At 49.8% G+C, this 12,271-nt stretch overlaps 1 protein-coding gene across 3 annotated transcripts in view; it reads right to left on the bottom strand.

The window, feature by feature from the left end:
• The window catches only part of LOC135906095 (insulin-like growth factor 1 receptor), a 228,010-nt gene that overhangs the window by 131,518 nt on the left and 84,221 nt on the right, over positions 1-12,271 (bottom strand). For all 3 annotated transcript variants that reach the window (XM_065437388.2, XM_065437318.2, XM_065437459.2), the window contains one exon: positions 11,066-11,278. In XM_065437388.2, coding sequence (XP_065293460.1) covers positions 11,066-11,201 — 136 coding nt within the window. In that variant the 5' untranslated portion in view covers positions 11,202-11,278. The remainder of the gene's footprint in view (positions 1-11,065; positions 11,279-12,271) is intronic.

The raw sequence follows: 12,271 nt of genomic DNA, 5'->3' as shown, positions 1-12,271 counted from the left end.
CACGCCGCCGCTTCTCCTCCCCATCCTCCGGCCCAGCCGGCTGCTAGAGCGCCAACACACACACGACGGTCGCGCCGGCTGCGCTTGACGCGCCAGTTGCCCACCAGCGACACCAGCACCACTTAATATGCGACACGCCCAAGTAGCTCGACGGGGGGGGGGACACGTGTTCTTTCCTTGGCCGCGCGACGGTTATCGCCGTATAAATGGACTCGCCTAAAAAAGAAAGCACAAGCTCGGGACTAATTTCCGGCATCCGAATGCTTACTCAACCTTGCATCCAACATAGCTGAGTGTGGCTGTAGGCCAGTTGGTGATTCATTTTTTGGGGAAGTTGCCGCAAGCAAAACACGAGACTTGAAGGGACAACACGAAGTGGTACTAACTGGTGATTTAATGAAACTAACGCCAGGCTTTTACAGATCAAACACACGTGTGCACCCGAAAAGCAACGTAAAAACCAATAAAAAAGAAAGCGCAGAGCGACCTTCAACGGGGGTGTGGTACAAATAATAAGAAAACGCTGACAGACTATTGAGGCACCGAACACGTGTGTATCACATGGGAAGAAACAAAAGTTGACAGTTTTCATAAAGAAGCGCTAAAGACGAAGACGAAGGAACACATACAACAGGACTGGCGCTACTGACAGGTGTATATGGCAATATGGTTGATGCAGGTGATGGCAGGGTCTCTTTCCAGCTGGAAAGAGAGACTGTAAAGGCAGTGACCATGCGGTGCTTTAAGGATGGTGACTGCGTTAGCTCGCCGTCAGTTGCGGTTTCTCAGAACTTTTGTTTCTTTCCATGTGATACAACGTGTGTTCGGTGCCTCAGTAGTCTGTCAGCGTTTCCCTGGTATTTGTCTCAGAACTTTTGTTTCCTTCCATGTGATACAACGCGTGTTCGGTGCCTCAGTAGTCTGTCAGCGTTTCCCTGGTATTTGTCTCAGAACTTTTGTTTCTTTCCATGTGATACAACGCGTGTTCGGTGCCTCAGTAGTCTTTCAGCGTTTCCCTGGTATTTGTCTCTGAACTTTTGTTTCTTTCCATGTGATACAACGCGTGTTCGGTGCCTCAGTAGTCTGTCAGCGTTTCCCTAGTATTTGTATCGCACCCCTGTTTAAGGTCGCTCTGAGACTTTTATTTGTTTTTACGTTGCTTTTCGGGTGCGCACGTGCGTCTGATCTACCAAAGCTTGGCGCTCGCTTCATTAAACCATCAGTTTTCAGTACCGCTTCGTGTTGTCCCTTCCTTTAAGTTTCGTGTTTTGCTTGCGTCAACTCCCCGAAATAAAAAAAAAACTTGCATCCAATCTTTGAATGCGATTGATTTTTTTTTTTTTCATTATTCGTCCTTTTAACGCAAGGACGCCTCACACATACAGATTCGTTCGTCGAATAAAGCAAGTGAGCAGGACAAATATACGTGTTGGTTAGAGATGTTCGTCACTGTCCCTGGTGGCTGTCTTCGCTATCAGGTTCGTTATCGCGCCTGTTCTACTGGACCCGTGAAGAGCACGAGAGGCCTTGCGATTGCTGGCAGTGACCCACGGAAAACAGTGCGCGGCTGCGGAAACTGTGCCTACAACATCCTAACCCACTCGGCAAACAAACAAGCAAAGGAGATAGGCGGACGACGGCGCTACTGCGTTTCAGCAATGTAGGCAAGAGCGCCAACCGGCCAAACGTTCTTGCTTAGCACACGAGTCGCAGCGGACGAGCATCAATTCCAGACTGAGGAACGACTTCTCATAGCAACGCCTGGGCTATGACAGACGCCGTAGCGGCTAAGCACCAATTTCCACCACCCGCGAATCTCGAACAAGTAAACAAACTACGCAAGGTCAGATAAACCGAAACTAGCTTGGACAATGTGACAAAGTAACACATGTGCGGAAGCTGCGAATGTTAGCGGACATTCCCCTGCGAGTCTGTTCACAATGACAGGTTCTTGATTCTTTTTCTTCGCTTTCCTTCTAATATATTCTTCCTCTTTCCCCCTCCACAAATGCGAGGTAACCAACAGGGCACGTCCTTGAGTGACACAACACCACCTAGAAGCACCTAGAACTTGTTCTAGGTGGTGTTGGCTAACCTCCCTATCTCTCCCTCTTCGTTACTTCTTTTAGAAAAAAAATGCTATTTTATGTTGAAGCACAAAACTAGAACACCAATGCATTTCATCGGACACCGAAAATTTATATCTCGAAACTGGTGCAGTCGAGAGAATTGATTCCAAGTAGATACGCCTTGCGAACTCGACAGCTATAATTCGTAGATTTAAATATGTGCCGTAAAATAATTAAACAAAAATTTAGTTGGTTAGCTAGGGTAATTATGTGAATTATTTAATTAGGCTTTTTGATTTCTCGTACAAGTAATGGCCGCCCCATCGTTGGACCTAAAAAAAATACGTAGTGTATTGCCTTCGTTTATCTAAATTATGGGGTTTTACGTGCCAAAACCACTTTCTGATTATGAAGCACGCCGTAGTGCAGGACTCCGGAAATTTCGACCACCTGGGGTTCTTTAACGTGCACCTAAACCTAAGTAGCCTTCGTTTATCTATACACCACGGTATTTGTATTCGCTCGCCCGAGGTTTCCTGGCCCTGTATTGACACTGTCTGCTCACTGTTTTCACTGAACACTATAAAAACTGATAACTTTGCCTGTCAGCAAGCAACGCAATGTCATCCGCATAAAACAAACCTGGAAGCTGCCGCAGAAGTGCCGCACCGTAGCGGTGAAAAATGAAGAGACGCGACTAGTGCTTGCTCTTTTTTCGTATCCCGCTACAGATGGCTTCATTTAAGTTCTTTCTCCTCGTTGGCGTCAGCCTATCACAGCAGCTAGAGGCATGACCGCATACTCTAGTATTTTTCTCTGCTGCAGCATCGGCTGAGAGGAAAAACCACTGAGGGCTGCCCGGTTTAGAATTCACTCGGGGCACTGCGCATTGTTTTGCCTTTGTAAACTCGCAACGCACACCGAGTTTTCTGCGACGGACATCAAAACGGGGTAGGGGAGTGAGCCAATAAGAACTATCGCTGCAAGCAAAAAAAAAAAAGCAAGAAAAAGAAAAAAAAACGGGAACACTTAGTACGACACCTATTGAAACCTTGGGTGATCTACTGAGCAATGGTACCCAGCGTATTTCTTTCAATAACGCAAGTGGACGGCAACGCGACAGGCGTTACCGCTAAAGGAACACCTTAAACGCGCACCCGCTTGCTTTGTTTACGTGAGCTCGAAGCCCGCCGTTCGAATCGGAAGCCGGGCTTATCCACACCGACCCGACCGTGTTTACATGCATTTCACCGATCAACTGTGAGTACCAGACAGTCGGGCTTAAATGAACGCATCCCCGACCCAAGCCGCTGGCGTTTCCACGAATCATACGACCGAATTTCGTCCTGCCAAGCCAATTTTGCCGAGTTATTGTATGTGTGACTGCGGTCCAAGCACAAGACTTTTCTCTCAAACGAACGCTATGCGAGAAAGCACGTAGCGTCCGTTTGGATGGCTGAATGACAGAGTGCTGAGCGTGTATGTACGTGCGTCATAGGAGGATTTCCCGCATGATTTTCTTTTATCTTGTTTATTCTTTCCGTATCTACAGTTATGTCCGTTTGCTGTCACCTATGTCCTCATATTTTTTTTGACGTTTATAGTTATTACAACATTCCTCTGGCATATCTACTCTCTTACCCTATATCTTTACTTCTACTACTAAAGAAATTTAAATTTAAGAGCGTTCTGGGGCTTTGCATGTCAAAACTACAATATGATGACAAGGCACGCCGTAGTGGGAGACTCCGGGTTAATTTGGACCACCTGAGGTTCTTTAGTGCGCACCCAATGACCGGTACACGGACGTTCTTGCATTTCGCCCCCATCGAAGTACTGCTACTGCTACTGCTACTGCTGCTGCTACTACTACTACTACTACTACTACTACTACTACTACTACTACTACTACTACTACTAACTACTACTACTACTACTAACTACCACTACTACTACTACTACTATCTAACTACTGGCTGCTGCTGTTTAGCGCAAAAAAAAGCTTTGAAGAGCCGGCTGGCGGCGTGAAGTAGGCGATTCACGGTTTCTTCTCCACTCGTTCTTTCTTCGGAGAAAAGAACAACCGACGACACGTCTCACGCTGCGCGGAGAGAGCAGAAAAAGAATTCGTCGCGCCAGAGGCGCCAACTGACTGCCACACAAGCAGAAAACGAGGAGGGAAGGAACACTGCGGAGCGAGGCGAGACGCCATTTCCTGAAAGGACAGAAAAAAAAGGAAAAAGGGTGGACGGAGCGAAAGAGCGGCGAAATGCAGGTCGGCGACCCCAGCGCTGCAGCACCCCCAACCCTCCCCCCCCCCCCCCGCGCCACCGCGTAAGGGGCGCCGCGGAGGCCATTCTTGGACGCAAGAACATATCGCCCGACAGTCGCTCCCGTTTCGCTAGCTGACACCAGAGCGGGAGAGAAGTGGTTTTTTTCATGAGAAAGCGAAAGGTTAGCGCTTAATTCTGAGAAGTGAACGGGAATGACGTGGCTTCGCCTTCTCATCCCGATCACCCTCCTCCCTCCCTTTCCAATAAGGGTTCTTTCCCACTGCTTTCAGGCAGCAACAAAGGATTCTCAACCACCAGTCCACCTACGTACTCGCTCAAAGAAGCTGGGCGATTCTATCACTAAGCTTCAATGGTGCGCAAGTACTCGAGTAGTCTGTCGGAATTCGACTCGTATTCGCCTTTGGAAATTTCCTATTAGAAGTTGTCAAACATCCGAGTCGCTTTCCTCGAATCTTCGTATTCTATTCCATCCGAAGATTTTGCTATAATTTTTCTATTCGGACACCTCTTTTACGTATGTTTAAATATATTAAAAATAGTAACGAGTATATTCGCTACTACGTTCTTCAATTGCCGTAACCAACTCGTCCAGCTCCCTTCAACTACAGTGTTTCCCGTACCGGACGCTAGCGCACCTTGCGCATACTTCGCGGTTCCTTGGCCCATCTTTTCTTCCAGGCTGTCCCTATTTCTCTGCACTCCCTCACGAGCAGTGTGTAACGCCGCGTTCGCTACCATGGCAACGCATCCGTCGGCTGCCTCGTGCGGCGCAACATAGTGCCGTGCCGAAAGGAAAGACAGAGATGCCTCGACATGCAGTACACAACATCCCTTGTTAGGAAGGTCCGATCGGTCCGAAAGCATGACCGCTACCCTGTGTCAATGTGTCCGGCGTGCTCTTCCCACACGTCAAGGTGTGGGAAGATCACGCCGCGCTGAATTGCGGCACGGGACGGGCTTCCGGCGACCGCTGGCAAATATCTAGCCTTCCTGGCACATCAAAGACACCAAGGAGAGGCACGAATGCCGGGCATACCCAGAGAGAAGTAGCCCGAACAATTACGTAGCTGCGTTGCACGCTTAACGTTGGTTGAAGCCTTATTGTTCGCATATCGCAGAGCCAGACTCGCAATGCTTGCAGCAGATTTCGGGGGGAAATAATTTGAGTCTTCAAGGACCTGGCCCAAAGAAATCATTCTGAAGGAGTAAAGCCCCACGACACCTGACAGCTTGAAAACGAAACATTGCCCTGTTCCTAATACAACGAACACACACACACACAAACGAATTACACACGGCTGCTCGCTAAGCCTTCTTGGAATAAATCATCACCACAAACAAGATAGCCCCTGAGATTACTCTTGGCTTGCATAAGTAAGATAGACAAATAATATCCACTAAGCTGAGTCGAAAGTAAAAATCAACAATTTTAAGTACACCTTGAAACATACAATGCCTTTTCAAAGCCTCGCAAAACGGCGATTTCACATTCAAGGGTTTTCAAGGATCCCTACGAACCCTGGCCCGGACGTATTCTCAGAATGTCACTTTCCGCGATACCACTTTCAGTGCGCGCGTATTGGCTGGTCGAACAAAACGTCACGCGGCAGTATCGCCGATAGTGATCGTCCGAGTATACGTCACCTGCAGAGCACCAGCTTCAGGACTGTGCTTAACTTACATGTTTACAGGTGTTCCTGTGGCATAGGAAGCGCTGTGCGGGCTAGACCAACGCTACAGGTATCGAGGAGACCATCGAGCGGCCGTGGAGGCATAAAGCCAATGGCTGGGCTCCATCTACCGAGTTCCATGTCTTAAAAGAGGTTATCTCCATCTGAGAGCAAGTACAAGTTACAGCAATATTTTTTTGCCTGTGCTTCGTACAACTAGGAAGCAATGCCTCCAAGAACCGTCCTTCGGTTGACCACTGGTGGCGGCAAGACACCAACAAGAACGAACAAACAACGAACCATGTCACAGAAAAAACACTGAAGGCAATAAAGAGGAAACAGGCCAGGCGGGACAACGGTTTGGCGAGACACCAACTGTCCCCGTTCGTGTCTGTTTCGCCATTTGAACAACGCGTTTACCCCCGACCAACTAGCTTGCTTGCCCTAATTAAAAAAAGAAAGAGAACCATCTTGTTACAACGTAAATTACAGGACCCAGTACAGGGCTCATGTATACACTCAGGAAGTGTTTCGGTGACGCACCAATAATTTCTTCTTCTTCTTCTTCTTTTTTTTAAATCCCACTGACAACTACTTTGCATCTGGTTCCGCTCGCCGCACGCAGGCCGCCCAAACATCGAGGCTTTCCGCGCAGTTTCCGTCCCCCGCAAACAAATACGTCACTCCTGCTGTCGCCCGCCACAAACGGGGCCGCGCAGATCGATTGTAACGCTAGCCACGGTGAAGCTAGGCGCGCAGATACGGTTCATAGCCCCCATATACAGAAGACCTAATGTAAAGGAACAGGCAGATAGCGCAATTTTATTCCTTCTGGATAACTAAAAGAAACGCACATTACTCGCACTTGACTATTTACATTGAAACCTATTTTAGAGTGCATCCTGCAATTTACGAATCGGAGCCGGTGATATCTGAAGGCTGGCACAGGTTTTACTATATGCGTTCCTAAGTTGGACTTCAAGAAGCGTTGACTTTCCAGTTAAAGTTTGCCCTTCGCTGCTTAAAACCCTTTACAGGTCAGTGGGAGGTATACGTCCCACTATGCGATGTGCACGAAAACGCTTCGCAGTCATCACGGGACGCGTTGGTCCCATTTGTTAGGTGTTGTCCTTCGTCTCAACTTTTGAACAAATCGTGCGAGAAGTGGGTGCTAGGTGGCGACAAGCGGTGCAGGAGCAGGAAAAATAGTTTCTCACTAAAATTACTAGAGGCAACTGTGGCACTGTGATCGTTCGGCCACCATAGGAATTGCGGTTAGTACGTGGGTTTGTCTGATCTTCGTGTTGTGGCTTCGTTTATTACGCTTTATCTCCCTTCATTGGCCTAAATTTCGAATATCTCTACACTTTTTTTTTTTTCAATGCCGAAAGCAATAGAACTGGGGAACACGCAAAATCGTTGTTAAGACGGTTCTGCTTGTGAATGCGTCCGTGGTTTCCATATTGGGCTTCTGTGCGGGGTCTTGTGTACGAATCTTGCCATCGGACAATTTTTTTTAAAATTTAGTTATGTAAGACACGTTACTTTCTTGAAAACGATAAGCTTGCTCAATCACGAAGGTACTTGAAGCCAGGACGAAGTTTAGACAGATCCATGCACAAGCCATCATTCCCTTAATTGCTGGCTGAATCGCCCTGATTACAGCTCCCGTAGAAACTACAGCGACATTGTTCCCTCTTGTAATTGTGTGAAAATCTATGGGGGAGGGGGGGGGGGAGCGACAGTTCCTGCTGTTGGAACGGTTCCTGGAATCCGCGCACATTTCCTCGCGGGAGGAAACTTCCCAATATGCCCGAAAAGTTACTCCTCCTTCCCGAATCTAGATGCACACCTTCAGCTGTCAATCGGCACCCGTTTTTGTATCTTGAGGCGATAGCTAGTCCGCAAAATTCGCCCTTGGCACGCACGTGCAAGAAGGCGCCGGTGCCGTCAGTGTTCCACGCACGGGCGAGAAGTGCACGTACACGTTTTGCGTATGGCCTGAGCTGTGCCACTTTGTCTGGCGTGCTTCGGTCCGTTTCACGAGTGAAGTGGTCTCAGACATAGGCCAGACGTGGTTCTGATGAGACCCTAGAGGGTCGGTGAGATGAATGAGTGCCACCTTTTGAAAGACCATGCGGATGTGCCTTGAGAACTACGTGGCTTCATTGAATAAATCTCAACATGCAAATTTAGGTGAACAGTTAATTAAAGGTTCGTTAGCCAGATTTTGTTCACTTAGGTATTTACCGTGATCTCGTGCTATGATCGCCGCCTTCTTGAATAGTTACGTGCCTCAGGTAGTAGAACTGTGCCATCTGTCACCGGTAATTTGTTCAAAAAAGGAAATACTGCTAAAGCAAAGAGAAAGCCTGGTACACTGCCCGACGTATCTTTTTTTTTTTCGTCCATGTCTGCGCTCAACGCATCTAATGATTGAAAACGTAGAACTAACTTTCCCGCGAAGCAGTTTGCCAAGCTCAGGGAGCCGCAGTGGTTTCTTGCAATCAGCAGGTATGAACAATCATAGTTTGCTTGTCTTGTGACATGGAAAGTTGAATCGTAGCTCCTGTATTGAAATCATGTGCAAGAGACAAGCCCCCAACATATGTAGTGAAGAAAAGCGCACTTTTAAATCATAAATTAGAAGTCTATAGACGATTTATAACCATTTACATACATTAAAGACACCCATTTCCTTTTCGCGTACTGTCTGAATAAGTATTTGTGAGGGAATGCATGACCCGGGTAGTTGGAGAAGTATGGGAGAGGCCTTTGCCCTGCAGTGGGCGTAACCAGGCTGATGATGATGATGCGTACACTGAATGATGCCCGCTCCCGTCATTTGAGCCAGGCACTCGGCCGAGGTCCACCGAATGAAACGCTTCGTCCCAAGTACCACTTGGAGGTCCCTCCCCGGTCTTTGACTGTGGGACCTCTTAAGTTACTTTTTCTGTAAAACATTTCAATCGCATCAATAAATTGAAACTGTCCCAAGTGGTGGCTCAGTGGCTGTGGCGTTGTGGTGCTGAGCAGGAGGTCGCGGTTTCGGTTCCCGGCCGCGTCGACCGCATTTCTACGGAGGCAAAATGCAGAAACGTTCGCGTACCACGCTTCGGGTGCACGTTAAAGAAACTAGGGACCTGCAACGTCCAACCAAAACGCTCTCCACCACGGACTCGTAGAACATGGTTCCTATTCATCAGCATCGCCTTCGCCTCCACCTCCGCACGCCCTGCTCCTCCGCGAGGATTAGGCGGTATACAGTGATTCGGAGGAAGCAGAATATGATGCTTTTTTCTGCTACCCGTGAAGGAGCACGGCTCAGCATCAGGGGGGAGGGGGACACACACGGCCATTCCCCCTCGACGGCGTTGTGATCACGCATCGCCCACGCAGCCCCAGTTGCTGATACGTCGCGGGGGGGAGCAAATTTGCAGCCCCTTTGTGAAACTTTTCCTGGTATTAAAAGGGCCCCCCAAATCACCGGGTGTTCCCGACTATGCGGGACATTGCCCACCTATAGATTGGAGCGCCGCGAGCCAGACTCCTCCTCACCAGCCGCGCACGGTGCGGCGGGCGAGGAGGACATCGAAGCACCCTATTCTGGATGGCAGCTGCGCCCTGTCCCGTGCAACGTATGCTGAACCCTGCACGCATCGAGAGACAAGGCAACCTTACCCCTGCATGTATTGCCATGTAGTTGTCTCTTGTTGTGCAACAGTTCACTACACCTGGAAGCACTTGTGGAGCAAGATACGAAGCGTCGGCGATTTGGACGTGACCTTGCGCGTTAGCTGGCTTAAGACAGGACGGTCGCCGAGTTAGCCATCAAGGCTTGCTCTCATCGCAACCCATGATCTTGATCTTATTCTCCTTCTTTTTTTACTTGTAAATACACGTCCTTGTAAATACATACGCAAAGCTCGCCCTCTTTTCCTGCATGGTGGTGATTGCACTCGCAGGAGAGTCTATTTATAGATTTTTGCAACTGGAGTCCCTGTCGTCGGCACATGCCATGATACGGAGGTAGGGTCGACCACGAGGTGCTACGAAGATGGGGCCATTGGGTCATTGACATTTTTAAGAACGGCACATAGGGGCCTGGGGCAAGTTCATCGGACGCGTATTTCTCGCTGAACTTCACGCCGCTCTCGATTTCAGCTTTGCAGGCTCCGGGCACACTAACAAAAATAACGACTGGTAAACTTGCTGTGGCACATTTTAGAGATCGCTCGGAGCTGCCTGAACATTGTTAGGTGCATAAAAATACTAATGTGCAAGCGCCGCTCTCATCAAGAGAGAAAAAAAAAATACCTGCGTCCGGAATAGTTGATCGAGCGGTCTGAAAGCACAAAGCCCGAGAACGAAGACACGGAAGGTGCGAAGTGTCCCCTTATTTCCTACCCGTGTCTCTGTTGTTCGTTAAGTGACGAAAAGTATCGGGAAAGAGACTACGAAGAGCCGGCTATCCTAACGTACAACTATCACCGAGAACCCTGCGGCTCTTCAAGCATTCATAAAGCATGCTTGCTAACGGAAAGCACAAGGTGTGCGTGTTCCTCTTCTCGTGTATTGTGTGAATCACGGCGCCTTCCATTATCAAGTATACCAAGACCAACACGACCAATCTTCAACTTGAACAAGTTCAGAGGGCATTTTTTTTTTTTAACCAACCGACAAAGACAACACCGCGTCGTCGAAAACGGGACAACCGCGTTTCTCCAGTGTTGTTCGGTGCACCTGTGGCTCCTTCAGCGCGTCACAGATTCCAAGCATTGCTGCAAGCCACTTTCGGTCGAGGTAGAGGAATGCTGCGCATACACGCCAACAACGGCCAGCAAAGCCGCTTAATCCAGCTCCAAACGCGCAGACCGCGTGCCAGCTCCCGGGGCGCTTCCGGGAGCCACGCAAGATTGAGTAAGATTAGTCGAACGTCAGGCGTAGCGCCAAACCAAGGGCCGCGGGGAAGTCGGGCGATTCGCTCGCATCGGACAGGCCCGTGCCAAGAATAAACAAAAGAGAGACTCACGCTCGGGCGGCCAGTCGTGGTGGGCGACGGGTGCGGCGGCGCTTCGGCCCAGCGCCGGTGCCGGTCCCAGCGCCAGGAGCAGCAGCAGGAGCGGCGGCGCAGCGTGCAGCAGCGCCCCGAGCCGGACACCAGCCATGGGCCCGCCGCTACATGAACGGGGCCAGCCGCCAGGCCAACCCCTGTCGCCGCACGACGACCTCCTTCCTCTGCCGCCTGCAACGAGAGGCATCACCACACTTGAAAACGCGCGCAACTACATGCGCGAGCGAAAAGTCGCTAGCAAGGCGTCGCGGGCACGACCCAAGGACATAAACGCCCGGACAGCTAAACTTCAGCAACCCTTCTTGCGAGCTACTTGTCTTGACTAACACATAATCTAGCACTAGGTACAACGTATCTCAGTAGTTATCGTGGCCCTGTTTTCTGTACACGCATTCCTGCGTCCACAAACATGAAAGGGGGGAAAAATGGCTATAACACCGGGGCGGAGCGTGGGACGAGGACGTAGAAAGAGACTAAAGAGAAATCCAGACGCAACGTGTTTTCTTCGCTTCTCTATCTCTATCCTACGCGATGCAATGTCCCCCCACGGTATCCACTAAGTATTAATCACAAGCCTAGCTAGCAGTCGGCTGTGTGCCCGGAGCATCTACAACGACACGCACGCACACATACAAACACAGTAACGGCCGTAACTTGGACTCGTGCGGAGCGCAGCCGTTGGAACACTGGCGCCTCGTTGAACAAAGCGAGGGTATAGCAATGAACGCGGCGCGTTTCAGCCCCGATCCTACGACAAAAGAGGAAGCACCCCGCGGGGCGAACCGGTCACCTGAACACCATGTGGCGGACTGCTGCTGCTCAGTCGCACATCGTTTGTCATACAAAGGTTGACAGGAGCCAACGGACGAAATCCGAAACATGACGGGTGCAAGCAACAAAAAGAAACCCGGGAGACGTCCGCTTCGCGCGACCCCGGTCGCCCACTCTGGCGGCTACAAGTCGCAAAAAAAGGCGGATCCGTCTGCGCGATAGGCTCATTCGAAACTGACCACCAGAAAGCGACTGTTGAAATCGGTGGCGCAGACCGGAACGCCTGGCTAAATCCCGACTCGCTCGTGGACATTTTCCCCTAGCATTGTCAACACCTGTTCGAACCCTTTCTCCCTCCCTACTTCCCCGTAGCAAAGAAAGAAGCGGTACAAG

Source organism: Dermacentor albipictus, chromosome 1 (genome assembly GCF_038994185.2).
Source record: "Dermacentor albipictus isolate Rhodes 1998 colony chromosome 1, USDA_Dalb.pri_finalv2, whole genome shotgun sequence".
NCBI lineage: Eukaryota > Metazoa > Arthropoda > Arachnida > Ixodida > Ixodidae > Dermacentor > Dermacentor albipictus.
The sequence above is the reverse complement of the archived record's forward strand: the minus strand, read 5'-3'. Positions and strand labels throughout refer to the sequence as shown.